The following is a 16,214-nucleotide window of genomic DNA, read 5'->3' as shown; positions in this document are numbered from 1 at the left end:
TTTTGGCCGACTCTTTGAAATCAATATTTGTAGAGAAAACCACGCACACTCTTGAGAGTTTAGATATGCCAAGTGGATTTATTGTGAGTCATACACTTCAAACTGTGAAGTAGGTGCCAGCAACATTTGCAATAATAAGCAAGTAAATGATCCTGCTGGTAAAATTACAAGATAATGCCCCAGTCAGGCGTTAATTGCTCCGTAATAATGAAAATATTGTTGCGCCGTGAGACATGTGGAGAGTTGCGATGTTTCAGACGTTTCGGTCAAATGAGACCTTTATTAATAGATCGCAGGTACAGTTGCGGAGGGCGGGACGGCTGCGCGGCAGAGTAGGGGATCTTTTAGAATCTGGATAACCCCTTTAAGAAGGTATCGGTTTTCTTTCAATTTATAGATTCTGTGCTGGCTCATTCACAGTTTTATGTTAGAGTTGCCCACAAAGCAAAGATTCCTAGCCAGTCCTTAATGTTTGAGGACTTTTTTCCACAGTCCAGATTGTTGTGATTGCAATTAGCTTCATTTGATGGTTCACAGTGAATGTTTCCAATGTGTTCAGATCAGTATTCTAAGCTATGGATACATATTACTTACAGTCTTTATCATTCATTATGGTTTTCCAACACGCTCGTGAAGAATGCTGGTTGTCCATGATTTAAAGATACCTTGTCCAATAAAAAGACTTAATCAGGTTAGCCACCCTGCCGAAGAGTATGTTCAGCACAATAATTTGCATTCATCTGAAGCTGTATGGGGACAATTTAATCCATCCAAAATCTGCATAAATAGATTTTCTAGGATTTTGCTTCAGATTTACAATGGATTTCACCCTGTGCTTTGCAAATAGGTAAAACTGTGCTGGAAATCTGCAGCATAAGGCTACTTTCACACTTGCGGCAGGACGGATCCGACAGGCTGTTCACCCTGTCGGATCCGTCCTTCCGCTATTTTGCCGTGACGCCGGACCGCTGCTCCGTCCCCATTGACTATAATGGGGACGGGGGCGGAGCTCCAGGGCAGCACAACAGTGCCCAGCGAAAAGGCCGCCGGACTAAAAGTCCTGCATGTCCGACTTTTTAGTCCGGCGGCTCTCGCCGTGAACTGCCGTGCTGCTCCGGAGCTTCGCCCTGTCCCCATTATAGTCAATGGGGACGGAGCGGCGGTCCAGCGGCACGGCAAAATAGCAGAAGGACGGATCCAACAGGGTGAACAGCCTGTCGGATCCGTCCTGCTGCTAGTGTGAAAGTAGCCTAAATTGACATTTCTTAAAATCATATCCACGCCCTATTGCCGCTACATTCCCTATTGCAGTGATCAGCAACCTCCAGCGCTCCAGCTGTTCAGAAACTACAACTCCCAGAATGCTTCATTCTCTTCTGTGGGAGTTAGAAGAAAAGTCAAGCATGTTTACATGCTGGGAGTTGGAGTTTCACAGCAGCTGGCGTGCTGAAGGTTGCTGATCCCTGCCCTATTTTGATGTAATTTCATGGCAAATTAATTTATTATGCAGAGGTATTCTTGCCATTTTCTTTAATTATCAAATACTATGTACTTGACTTCTTTAAAAAAAAATGATGTCTGTTGATGATACTTTTATAAAAATCACTGAGAAAAGTAACGATAAAAAACCAAGATAAAAGCATCCTGCCCGATATGATAACTAAATAACGCAGATGTGCATGGCTGCATTTATAAGAAAAATCCCGGAAAAAAATGTACTAACACAATAGATGCAAACATTATCTATGGACTAAGAAAATCATAGACCTCTATCACACGAGCGTGACGGATTGGCTCCAGATGCGTTCAGGGTGCGTTCAGTGAAACTCGCACTATTTTGCAAGCAAGTTCAGTCAGTTTTGTCTGCGATTGCGTTCAATTGTTCAGTTTTTTCAGTGCGGGTACAATGCGTTTTGATGCGTTTTTCATGTGCGTGATAAAAAAACTGAAGGTTTTCAAACAACATCTCTTAGCAACCATCAGTGAAAAACGCATCGCATCCGCACCTGCATCCGGATGCAATGGGTTTTTCACTGAAGCCCTATTCGCTTCTATGGGGCCAGGGCTGCGTGAAAAGTGCAGAATATAGAACATGCTGAGATTTTCACGCAACGCAGAACTGATGCGTGAAAAAAACGCTCATGTACACAGACCCATTGAAATGAATTGGTCAGGATTCAGTGCGGTGCTATGCCTTCATCTCACGCATTGCACCCGTGTGGAAAACTCGCTTGTGTGAAAGGGGCCTTAGACTCTCAGCCAATATATTTTGATCAAAACACAACTGTGCCCACCTACTCAGCGCCACGGTGGTCCCAGGTCAGGCAGGTCCTGCTCTATACCTACCTATGTTCAGGAGCGCAGACCCTGCATATATAAGTGTGCTGCTCCTAGTTACCTATGTGTGCATCAAGCAACCTATGAGAGGAGCTATATGTACCACTGACACTTTCATAACTTTAAAAAAAAATTATAACAGGAGAACCGTTTTTTTTTTCCCTTCGGAATGGCATAATTTACGTAAAGACCATACAGCAGAAGAAAGGAGTTCCAATAATAATGTGGCAGAAATGCAGAGGCATTTAGCAGAAAAAAAAGCTTTGTAGACAAATTCCCTTTAATCTCTAATCTAACTTCCCCACATGGTAACTTCTAGCTAAACAGTAGCCTGCTAAGTAAACATGGGCTGCCAGTTTAGGAACTTTGGATAGCAAATATAGAGCACAACTGACATTACAACATAACACCTGACATATAGCACAGGTAGAAAGACTGCTTTGAAACTGAGAGCAAGTCATTTAATATACATACTCTTTGCCAGCTTATTAATTAAACAAATATATGTGTATGATATAGTGTCTAAATATTCAAATAAAGCCTGCAAGAATATACTAACCTTATTGCACCGTGATCTCTAGTTGCAGACCATACGCTTGACTCATCCGTTCTAGATTCAGTAGCTATAAATCTAACATTAAAGGGTTATTACCATCTCTGACAATGGGGGCCTATCGCTAGGATACCGAGAACGGAGCCCTGAAAGTGGTGGAGGGCGCACTGCACATGCGCAGCCGCCCTCCATTCATTTCTATGGGGCCGCCGAAAATAGCCAAGCGTTGGCTCGGCTATTTCCCTCGGCCACATGAAAGTGGTGGCTGTGCATTCACTTCTGTGGGGGGAGCGCTTGGTGGTGGCCTAACCCAGGTCCTCCACTCTCCATATAGTTATGGGTCCCAGCGGTGGGGCCTGTACCTATCAGACAATGGGGACATATCTTAGCAATATGCCCCCATCTTCTCAGATGGGAATACCCCTGTAAGCCTCATGCACAGAGCCAATCTCAGGCATAGAGACCTATAAGATTGCATAGTCTGCTCTGAAGACCCATATTGCACTCCGTGGCAAGGCACTGTGGGGGTAATTTATCATTTGCAGTGGTTTTGGTGTCAGTTTTAAGCCAGTCTTTGCTTTGTGAGGCTGTGCTAAATTTATGAAATTACGCACAGTAATAAATATATTTGGCACATATGCAATATGGTTTACACCTATGCCTGTAAAAATACACAAGGGGGTTGCCTCATGTGGAGATGCAACTCTTTGGTGACTTTTTAAAAAGTCACAGATCATAAATGATACTTAAAGATGTTGTAATCTGAAATCCTGACCTACTTTTCAGTCCAAAAATTCTAAAAGTGAAGAGGCTCACCAAATGTTGCAAAATTTGACAAAATGTAGCACAAAATAGGCACCAAATGTCGCACACGGCAATCCCTTGTAATGTTTTTACGCCCCAAAACTGGCACAGCAGACTTGATATTTGTCCCCCTGTATTCTTCTCTAGAAGGTGCACAGTTGACCTACACATGCTTGAAAACATGAGGGTAAATCAGGCCATACACATTAGATAAATGCTGGCCAAACCTGGCTTTTTCAAAAGAATCAGGCGATGATTTCAAATGTATGAAGGTTTAATGTCTTTTCTCAAATGACAGATGCTTGAGTGAGGACGGATCCAGCATGCTAAATTGCAACAATCCTTTGTTCCTGTAGGCTAATAACCCATTGCCAGATGAGTCTGGCAATGGCTAATTGCCAAAAACATGCATGCTCAGCTGAATCAAATGGAATAGCTGTCAGGTGAATGAGGCTTTAATGATCAGTAACTGATCAGTTTTACCATATAGGGAACACTGTAAAAACAAAACCCATAAAACCATTGTGAAATTGTGTGTTTTTTTCATTTCCACCCCATTTGGAATTTTTTCCCAGCTCCCCACTATATCATATGCAATATTAAATAGTGGAATTAGAAAGTGCAACTTGTCCCGCAAAAAATACAGCTATGTGAGCGGAAAAGTAAATAAGTTATAGCCCCAGAAAGGCAGGAAGTGAAAAACATAAATGCAAAAATGAGAAGAAAAACCTTGGGGGCTGAAAGGGTTAAGTGTATGGGCATCTTAATAAAGAATGGTACAGTAACTGCAGTATATTACTTCTCAACCCAGAGACCACATATAAATGTAAATAGATTGTGAAGCATTACATAAATATACTGCTGCTGACAGCCACTTCCGCCCCATTAAAGGATTTCTGCCAGAATATGTTTTTTTTTTTTTTTGCAGACCCTCTCTTTGCCAGATCTGTAAAGGAAGGATTACTTACCTGCTTTCCGGGCTGGCTCACAACCTTTCTCCTCCAGGCCCTGGCAGGGCTCCCTTGATGCCAACATCCAGTTTGCCATTGCTGCGGCCAATCACTGGCCACGACAGAGACTGGATCCCCTTGCGTAATGTGACCATTTGTCATGAAGTAAGGGTAGCCGGTCACTGCCACAGACAGTGATTGGCTGCAGCAATGTCAATCCGGATTTTGACATCGAGGGAGCCCAGTGGAGCATTGCAGGCCTGGAGGAAAAGGAGCAGGGAGCTGGTGCTGGGAAGCAGATAAGTCATCTTTCCTTTACAGGTCAGGCCTAGTAGGGAGGTTTGTCTACCCCCCTCCCCCATTCAACCACAACACGTTTTAAGGTCATGTAAAATTATTAATAGGGTAATAGGGGGCACCACAAATCCTAATATATTAGCTGCCATTTGTTCAAATTAAAAATGTATTGCATAGCAATCAAGTATCTCCAGAATCATGGAATTTTATTTCTACAAAAGGCTCAGAATGGGTTAAAAAATGTAAAGAATCAATACTCACCCATCCCCCAATTCAATACTCACCCATCCCCTAAATCAATACTCACCCATCCCCCAAATCAATACTCACCCATCCCCTACCACACCCGTTCTGAAGTAGTGATTGGCTGTTGATGGCCCACGAAGGAGATACATTGCACTGTGAAGAGGAATCAGACCCCACTGGTCAGATATTAATGGCCTATCCTGAGGATAGGTCATCAATATGAAAGTCCCTGAAAACCCCTTTAATGATTATATTCACATATGGGTCTATAGCACACATAGGGTTTGATGTCTCTTTTCTGCACTGGATGACAACCATTCTCTTCCATTGATGTATTTCTGACCTTTAACCTTATTGCTCTTCATCTTTCCCTCCTTATAAACTATAAACTGGCTTGAAAGGTGATAAGAGGGAATATGCTGATTTACTGGCGCTATGAGACACCTGTTCAGAATAGATCAGTTTCACAAGGAATCCCATTTTTAGCTTGTCCTGGGAAAGTTCAGGAGGACAAAAATACAGAGAAATGTGTGCAGATCATCAAAGAGACAAGATATTCTTTAAATTCTCTGTCCTGCGTTCTGTATGGCCCTGGGAGGAAAATGACATTGTTATCTCCAGGTTTAAGTTACAGTTTACATCAGAACCACAAGTATTGTGGCCCCAGGACCTGTTTGTCAAAGGGACAGAAAACATGACTTCTTACCTTTCAATACCAGTAAATCCGACCAGCCTAAAAATACCATGTCCAGTGCAGAACTACAAAATATTCTTTCAGTGCTTACAAGGTATAATGCACAGTCCCATAATGCAACCCTCACAACAAAGAGTCACGCTCATGACTATGTCCATATTTTGATCCTCAAACCTGCAAAAGATACCTTCCTTGTGATACCTACATATACCTTCCATGTACATTCTACAATGTACTCAATTCATCAATGGCTATTTTCGTCCACATTATGGGCCAGAATAGGACATGTTCTAGAATTTTCGGAATGGATATATCCTGTTGCCCTTTGATTGGCCAGCAATGCTCATGTGGACAGTTCTGGCCAATCCAAGAGCAGGACTAGACAAGTAGAAAGTGTCTTGGGCTACCGATGCACAGTTTGCATCATATGGTCTGAGAAGCAGTGCGGCCACCTTAAATAACTGAAGAGTAGCCCAGGATCTGCAGCTAAAAAGGCATCGGGCATGATGTAGTGTTTTTTCCCCAGTTAATTTGATTTTCTTTCTTGAACTGGGGGGTCGCTTTAAGGCTTCTATGTTTAATCAGCTGATATTAGGTTTTCTAGTGATCCTTTAGAAGAATACATTTCATGTGAGAGCCTGCATACAAGTTACACCTGAACTCACAGACCATTGCCAAGAATTAATGGAAACCAGTATGTGTCATTAGTCACTGGTAGTAAACACTCATGTCATTAATCACTAGTGCTAGCTTTACGATATGGCCAAATGGCTGATAAGGTAACAAGAAGCAGAAAACAACTACTGCCCTTTCATAACTGTCTTTTATTTCATGTCATATCGTGTCTACACCCTAACACAGGGTTCCTCAACTCCGGTCCTCGGGGCCCACCTGCCGGTCATGTTTTCAGGGCTTCCTTAGTATTGAGCAGGTGATAGAATTAGTGTCCATGCATCAGGACTTACCACAGGTATTTATTCTGTGGGATATTCTCAAATCCTGACCGGTAGGTAGGTCCCAAGGACCGAAGTTGAGAAACCCTGCCCTAACAGAACATACAAGTTCTACCACTCTGCTAATCACTGGTCAATGGAAACTTCTCAGCAGTTTTAATCCAGGAAATTATTCTGATGCCAGATTTGGAGCGGAGAAGGAATTTTTTTCCCCCTACGACGAGGATTTTTTTACATTTTCTGGATCAGCATTACAGAACAATAAGCTGAACCGGACGCATATGCATCTTTTATAGTCTTACAAACACTATTTCTATATTAATATCTAATACATCCTATGTTTTACATTTAAGGGTACTTTCACACTTGCGTTGTTGGATTCTGGCAGGCAGTTCTGTCGGAATCCATCCATACGGCAATCTGTATGCAAACGGATACCATTTGTAGACGGATCCGGATGCGGATCCGTCTCACAAATGCATTGCAATACCGGATCCATCTCTCTGGTTGTCATCCGGAAAAACTGATCCGGTATTTATCTTTTTCACATTTTTGAAGGTGTGGATCCATTTTTCCGGAACACTTGGGGCTGGATCCGGCATTAATGCATTTCAATGGAAAATAATGGCAAGTGTTCCGGAATTTTGGACTGCTGCTGTATTTTCTCCGTCCAAAAACCGTACAGTGACTGAACTGAAGACATCCTGATGCACACTGAATGGATTGCTCTCCATTCAGAATGCATTAGGATAAAACTGATCCGTTTTTTTCTGGTATTGAGCCCCTAGGACGGAACTCAATACCGGAAAAGTTTAACACAAGTGTGAAAGTACCCTAACTAAAAATTTGTGTTGTTCAGTGCTTGATAAATTCTAGGACCTTTGAACATCCGGTCCTCTTAAGCCAGAATAACACATGCAGTTATTGTGGCAGCCTTTGATTCAGACGTGGATGGAAGCGGAAATGGACAGAAATTATAAATATACAGTGGATATAAAAAGTCTACACACCCCTGTTAAAATGTCATGTTTCTGTGATGTAAAAAAATGAGACAAAGATAAATCATTTCAGAACTTTTTCCACCTTTAATGCGATCTATAAACTTCTACAACTCAATTGAAAAACAAGCTGAAATCTTTTAGGTAGAGGGAAGAAAAAATATGAAAATAAAATAATATGGTTGCATAAGTGTGTACACCCTTAAACTAAAACTTTGTTGAAGCATATTTAGATTTTATTACAGCACTCAGTCTTTTTGGGTATGAGTCTATTAGCATGGCCCATTTTGACTTGGCAAGATTTGCCCACTCTTCTTTGCAAAAACACTCCAAATCTGTCAGATTGCGAGGGCATCTCCTGTGCACAGTCCTCTTCAGATCACCCCACAGATTTTCAATCGGATTCAGGTCTGGGCTCTGGCTGGGCCATTTCAAAACTTTAATCTTCTTCTGGTGAAGCCATTCCTTTGTTGATTTGGATGCATGCTTTGGGTCGTTGTCATACTGAAAGATGTTCAGCTTTCTAGCATTAGCCTGAAGGTTTTGTGCCAACATTGACTGGTATTTGGAACTGTTCATAATTCCCTCTAGCTTAACTAAGGCCCCAGTTCCAGCTAAAGAAAAACAACCCCAAAGCATGATGCTGCCACCACCATGCTTCACTGAGGGTATGGTGTTCTTTTGGTGATGTGCAGTGTTATTTTTGCACCAAACATATCTTTTGGAATTATGGCCAAAAAGTTCAACCTTGGTTTCATCAGACCATAACACCTTTTCCCACATGCTTTTGGGAGACTTCAGATCTGTTTTTGCAAAATGTAGCCTGGCTTGGTGGATGTATTTCTTCATAAGAAAAAGCTTTCGTCTTGCCACTCTACCCCATAGCCCAGACATATAAAGGATACGGAAGATTGTTGTCACATGTACCACACAGCCAGTACTTGCCAGATATTTCTGTAGCTCCTTTAATGTTGCTGTAGGCCTCTTGGTAGCCTCCCAGACCAGTTTTCTTCTCGTCATTTCATCAATATTGGAGGGACGTCCAGTTCTTGGTAATGTCACTGTTGTGCCATATTTTCTCCACTTGATGATGACTGTCTTCACTGTGTTCCATGGTATATCTAATGTCTTGGAAATTCTTTTGTACCCTTCTCCTAACTGATACCTTTTAGCAATGAGATCCCTCTGATGCTTTGGAAGCTCTCTGTGGACCATGGCTTTTGCTGTGGGATGCGACTAAGAAAATTTCAGGAAAGACCAACTAGAGCAGCTGAACTTTATATGATTGAAGGTGTATGCTGACTCCTATTTAACATGATTTTGAATGTGATTGCTTAATTCTGAACACAGCTACATCCCCAGTTATAAAAGGGTGTGAACACTTATGCAACCACATTATTTAAAAAAAAAAATGTTTTCTTCCCTCCACCAGTTTGTTTTTCAATTGAGTAGTACAGTTTATAGGTCACATTAAAGATGGAAAAAGTTGTGAAATGATTTATCTTTGTTTCTTTAACAGGGGAGTGTAGAATTTTTATATCCACTGTATATATAACTTTTGCACAGTTTTTAAATCCACAGCTAGTTTTTGCTTCAAAACTGCATAGAAAAACTGCATTGATTTGAATGCTCCTGTTTGATGTGGGCTCTCCTAGTATAGAGGAATTACTTTACTACTTCAAGATATTTTCAATGCTATTCATTCAATGTCCCAATATATTGTAGTGTAGTAGGCGCCTGGGCAATGATATCCCTTAAAGGGTTAATCCTGTGATACAAAGTGATGACATATACCGTAACTAGGACATATCATAATTCAGTGGAGGTCAGACTGCCAGGACCCAATGGTCTTGAGCATGATGGGGATGCAGTGCTGCATAGTGGGGGTCCTCTGCACAGTTGTGTGTTGTAGTTCCCTGAGCAGTGGGTGACTGGGAGCGTTGCTATGTAGAGAAAAACTGTGTACGGGTCACAGAACTAAACCAGCCCTGTCATGGGGGTCATGACATTTTAGCAGCCACCAATCAGAAAGCGGTCGCCTATTCTAGCTATACGCCATCACTTTCTGTAGTAGGAATAATAGGAGTAATAGGGTGAACATGTAGCAGATCTACAATACCAGACACAACCCATGGACAAGAGTGGCACTGTTTCTGGAAAAAAAGGAAGACCATTTTGTATAATCTCATACAAATCATACACTGCGGACCCAACTGTATAAGGATGTACAAATCATGAAATGTCCTGCAAAGCAATGAATGTATTTACTTTATTATTACCTATTCTTAAAACTCCTTTGGGAAAAGACGTAAAGAAGCTGAATGAGCCGACGTTGATATTTTCAGTCAACGGGTGGGGGTGGATCATGGAACAACGACTGTGAGCTTTTCTTCACAATTGTCCTTGCAAACAACATCTGATTCCCCCTACATAGTGTGATTAAGTGTTACTCAAGAACTGCGATGTAGTATCACTAGAACAACATGATGTATGACTCACACTATGTTTGCGGCGCTCACACTTGTGTGAAGCCGCAGTACGACTCCTCATAGAGTATGAAATGTCACATTGGTCATCAGTCTGAGCCACATCAAAAAGCACCACTGTAATTTAGGATAAAAGAAAAGTGTGAGCTTTGTAAACCTAATCAATGCAGGGACAAAATTAGATCTGAAACCACATTAGACACAGGCTATCATTGTTTAATATTGAGTTAAGGCCAAGTCCAGTATATTATTTGTTAAAACTCAAGGATACCGATTTTCACACAGTGACCGCATTACTTGTCCTCTTTGTGCCATCTAGACATTTCCTCATGTTTTTTGTGTTCCATGTTGACTGTTCCCTTTTCTTGAACTCTCGCTCTTCTTCATGCAGGTACTTTGCTTCAAGATGCTAAGAAATGCCCCTGCTACCTCAGTACTAATAATCATCTTCGGATTAGTGCAAAACAGCCTGGAACAATGCGAAGATGCGGCTCAGATGTCAGGCATGAATCTGGATCTAAAATACCACTTTAAGTCCTTCAGCACTGACACACCAATCCAAAATTTTCTCCAGCACAAAGGCTACGTATATGTGGGAGCTATAAATAAAATTTATGTACTCAATGAAAACCTTACTAAGGTATCCGAGTACAAAACGGGGCCTGTGCTAGACCATGGAAACTGTGGTTCACCATGTGAAGGATGTCTGAATGAGGTACCTTTATCGAATGGCACCTGGAATGACAATGTCAATGTGGCACTACTTTTTGAAGACTTCTATGATGATCAACTTATAAGTTGTGGAAGCATAAACCAAGGAACATGTCAACGACACATGCTGAACCCAGAGAAACCTTGGGATATATCAAGTGATGTTCATTGCCTGTATTCTGCTCCAGTTAAAAACATCACAGGCACCTGTCCAGATTGTGTTGTCAGTGAGCTGGGGAGTAAAATCCTGGTGACGGTAAAGGACAGATTTGTCAAATTTTATGTAGGCAATACTTTATCAAAGTCACAATCCAATCTTCATTCCTTATCAGTCAGGAGACAGAAGGAGACACAAGATGGCTTTGAGTTCCTCACAGATCATTCCTACTTGGATGTCCTCCCCGAGTTGAGAGAGTCCTATCCGATCCGATATGTTCATACGTTTGAAAGTGGAAATTTTATTTACTTTTTAACTGTACAAAGGGAATCCCTGACTTCTTCAGCCTACCACACAAGAATTGTCCGATTCTGTTCTTCAGATCCAGAACTGCGGTCTTATGTTGAGATGCCCATAGTATGTATTTATACAGAAAAGCGCAGAAAGAGATTGGCCGATCGTGAGTATTTCAACATTTTACAAGCTGCGTATGTAAGCAAAGCAGGTAAAACCTTGGCCCAAGAGTTAGGCTTCAATGAAACAGAAGATATCTTATATGCTGTGTTTGCCCAGAGTAATTCCGACTCTGCTGAAGTATCGAATAGATCTGCTTTGTGTGCCATGTCCATAAACATGATCAATGACTTCTTTGACAATGGTGCAGAAAAGAACAGCCAGTGTCTGGAGCATTTCTATGGAAGAGACAACTACCAAGCATGCATCCAAAAAGTAAGTTTTATGTCTTCCTTTATTATTTGTATTGTAATAAAATGTAGATCAATGTCCTGTATGTGCCCTAAAGAAAAACATCCCATACCATATAATTGTATTGCCTCACTATTTGTAGAAGTCAAAGTAACATTAAATCATGCAAGGTATGCAAAATGATGGGGCCGATTTATTACAACTAGTGCAAGACGAGATGTGTCGCTGATTGGTTATTGTAATCTGTACTACGTGATGGAATGTAAAACTGCAGCTGAAATAGCACTATTTGTTCTCTATCTATTAATATCTATTATCTATCTATCTATCTAATTTCTATTGATTTATTATCTATCTCATATCTATCCATCTATCTTCTATCTATCTATCTCATATCTATCTATCATCTATCTATCTATCTATCTATTATCTATCTCATATGTATCTATTATCTATCTCATATCTATCTGTCTACTCCTATAAAATCAAATCAAATAAGCTTTATTGGCAGGACTAAATACATTTTAGCATTGCCAAAGCAAGTGGGAAATAATTGGGTAGGGTTGAGGAATGGGGACACATACAGAGTGGGGATATAGGGTAAGTTTAGGGGATGAGGACACGTCCAGAGTGGGGTGTCCATGATATATCAGGCTCATCTCAGTCTATGGCAGGCAGTAATATATTGTGCTGCTATGGCCACTGTGTTCTCCTCATCCCCCAGCAGTATGGAGAGTCTCTCTTCCTCCTCCATAGAAGTGAAGTCTGAGCAGAGATCAGACAGTCTCCTGAAGTGAGAATCCCTCACTGCTCAGTATTTGGGGCACCGCAGCAGGAAATGAGCCTCATCCTCCTATCTATCTATCTATCTATCTATCTATCTATCTGTCTATCTATCCATCTATCTATCTATCTACATCATATCTATCTATTTATCTATCTATCTATCTATCTCACTATCTATATATCTACATCATATCTATCTATCTCATATCTCTCTATCTATCTATCGCTCTATTTATCTGTCATCTATCTATATTACATAATCAAAACAGGTTATTTTGCTTTGTTGCTTGATTATTTTCATATATATATATATATATATATATATACAGGGAGTGCAGAATTATTAGGCAAGTTGTATTTTTGAGGATTAATTTTATTATTGAACAACAACCATGTTCTCAATGAACCCAAAAAACTCATTAATATCAAAGCTGAATATTTTTGGAAGTAGTTTTTAGCTTGTTTTTAGTTTTAGCTATTTTAGGGGGATATCTGTGTGTGCAGGTGACTATTACTGTGCATAATTATTAGGCAACGTAACAAAAAACAAATATATACCCATTTCAATTATTTATTTTTACCAGTGAAACCAATATAACATCTCAACATTCACAAATATACATTTCTGACATTCAAAAACAAAACAAAAATAAATCAGTGACCAATATAGCCACCTTTCTTTGCAAGGACACTCAAAAGCCTGCCATCCATGGATTCTGTCAGTATTTTGATCTGTTCACCATCAACATTGCGTGCAGCAGCAACCACAGCCTCCCAGACACTGTTCAGAGAGGTGTACTGTTTTCCCTCCTTGTAAATCTCAAATTTGATGATGGACCACAGGTTCTCAATGGGGTTCAGATCAGGTGAACAAGGAGGCCATGTCATTAGATTTTCTTCTTTTATACCCTTTCTTGCCAGCCACGCTGTGGAGTACTTGGATGCGTGTGATGGAGTATTGTCCTGCATGAAAATCATGTTTTTCTTGAAGGATGCAGACTTCTTCCTGTACCACTGCTTGAAGAAGGTGTCTTCCAGAAACTGGCAGTAGGACTGGGAGTTGAGCTTGACTCCATCCTCAACCCGAAAAGGCCCCACAAGCTCATCTTTGATGATACCAGCCCAAACCAGTACTCCACCTCCACCTTGCTGGCGTCTGAGTCGGACTGGAGCTCTTTGCCCTTTACCAATCCAGCCACGGGCCCATCCATCTGGCCCATCAAGACTCACTCTCATTTCATCAGTCCATAAAACCTTAGAAAAATCAGTCTTGAGATATTTCTTGGCCCAGTCTTGACGTTTCAGCTTGTGTGTCTTGTTCAGTGGTGGTCGTCTTTCAGCCTTTCTTACCTTGGCCATGTCTCTGAGTATTGCACACCTTGTGCTTTTGGGCACTGAAATATGGCCAAACTGGTGGCAAGTGGCATCTTGGCAGCTGCACGCTTGACTTTTCTCAGTTCATGGGCAGTTATTTTGCGCCTTGGTTTTTCCACACGCTTCTTGCGACCCTGTTGACTATTTTGAATGAAACGCTTGATTGTTCGATGATCACGCTTCAGAAGCTTTGCAATTTTAAGAGTGCTGCATCCCTCTGCAAGATATCTCACTATTTTTGCCTTTTCTGAGCCTGTCAAGTCCTTCTTTTGACCCATTTTGCCAAAGGAAAGGATTGCCTAATAATTATGCACACCTGATATAGGGTGTTGATGTCATTAGACCACACCCCTTCTCATTACAGAGATGCACATCACCTAATATGCTTAATTGGTAGTAGGCTTTCGAGCCTATACAGCTTGGAGTAAGACAACATGCATAAAGAGGATGATGTGGTCAAAATACTCATTTGCCTAATAATTCTGCACTCCCTGTATATACATACACAGTTGCAAGAAAAAGTATGTGAACCCTTTGGAATGATATGGATTTCTGCACAAATTGGTCATAAAATGTGATCTGATCTTCATCTAAGTCACAACAATAGACAATCACAGTCTGCTTAAACTAATAACACACACAGAATTAAATGTTACCATGTTTTTATTGAACACACCATGTAAACATTCACAGTGCAGGTGGAAAAAGTATGTGAACCCCTAGACTAATGACATCTCCAAGAGCTAATTGGAGTGAGGTTTCAGCCAACTGAAGTCCAATCAATTAGATGAGATTGGAGGTGTTGGTTGCAGCTGCCCTGCCCTATAAAAAACACACACCAGTTCTGGGTTTGCTTTTCACAAGAAGCATTGACTGATGTGAATGATGCCTCGCACAAAAGAGCTCTCAGAAGACCTACGATTAAGAATTGTTGACTTGCATAAAGCTGGAAAGGGTTATAAAAGTATCTCCAAAAGCCTTGCTGTTCATCAGTCCACGATAAGACAAATTGTCTATAAATGGAGAAAGTTCAGCACTGCGGCTACTCTCCCTAGGAGTGGCCATCCTGTAAAGATGACTGCAAGAGCACAGCGCAGACTGCTCAATGGGGTGAAGAAGAATCCTGGAGTGTCAGCTAAAGACTTACAAAAGTCTCTGGCATATGCTAACATCCCTGTTAGCAAATCTACGATACGTAAAACACTAAACAAGAATGGATTTCATGGGAGGATACCACATAGGAAGCCACTGCTGTCCAAAAAAAACATGTTTACAGTTTGCACAAGAGCACCTGGATGTTCCACAGCAGTACTGGCAAAATATTCTGTGGACAGATGAAACCAAAGTTGAGTTGTTTGGAAGAAACACACAACATTGTGTGGAGAAAGAGGCACAGCACACCAACATCAAAACCTCATCCCAACTGTGAAGTATGGTGGTGGGGGCATCATGGTTTGGGGCTGCTTTGCTGCATCAGGGCCTGGACGGATTGCTATCATCGAAGGAAAAATGTATTCCCAAGTTTATCAAGACATTTTGCAGGAGAACTTAAGGCCATCTGTCCACCAGCTGAAGCTCAACAGAAGATGGGTGTTGCAACAGGACAACGACCCAAAGCATAGATGTAAATCAACAACAGAATGGCTTAAACAGAAGAAAATACTCCTTCTGGAGTGGCCCAGTCAGAGTCCTGACCTCAACCCGATTAAGATGCTGTGGCAGGACCTCAAGAAAGCGATTCACACCAGTCATCCCAAGAATATTGCTGAACTGAAACAGTTCTGTAAAGAGGAATGGTCAAGAATTACTCCTGACCGTTGTGCACGTCTGATCTGCAACTACAGGAAACGTTTGGTGGAAGTTATTGCTGCCAAAGGAGGTTCAACCAGTTATTAAATCCAAGGGTTCACATACTTTTTCCACATGCACTGTGAATGTTTACATGGTGTGTTCAATAAAAACATGGTAACATTTAATTCTTTGTGTGTTATTAGTTTAAGCAGACTGTGATTGTCTATTGTTGTTACTTAGATGAAGATCTGATCACATTTTATGACCAATTTGTGCAGAAATTCATATCATTCCAAAGGGTTCACATACTTTTTCTTGCAACTGTATATATATATAATTTTTTTACATTCTTTATTAGAGTTAGAAAATCTG

At 41.0% G+C, this 16,214-nt stretch overlaps 1 protein-coding gene across 2 annotated transcripts in view; it reads left to right on the top strand.

Moving 5' to 3' along the window:
- MET (MET proto-oncogene, receptor tyrosine kinase) overlaps positions 1 to 16,214 on the top strand; it is a 137,030-nt gene that overhangs the window by 22,037 nt on the left and 98,779 nt on the right. For both annotated transcript variants that reach the window (XM_044280296.1, XM_044280295.1), the window contains exon 2: positions 10,710 to 11,915. In XM_044280296.1, the coding sequence (XP_044136231.1) occupies positions 10,725 to 11,915 (1,191 nt within the window). In that variant the 5' untranslated portion in view covers positions 10,710 to 10,724. The remainder of the gene's footprint in view (positions 1 to 10,709; positions 11,916 to 16,214) is intronic.

Source organism: Bufo gargarizans, chromosome 2 (assembly GCF_014858855.1).
Source record: "Bufo gargarizans isolate SCDJY-AF-19 chromosome 2, ASM1485885v1, whole genome shotgun sequence".
NCBI lineage: Eukaryota > Metazoa > Chordata > Amphibia > Anura > Bufonidae > Bufo > Bufo gargarizans.
Note: the sequence above shows the minus strand (reverse complement) of the source record. Positions and strands in the feature narration are given on the sequence as shown.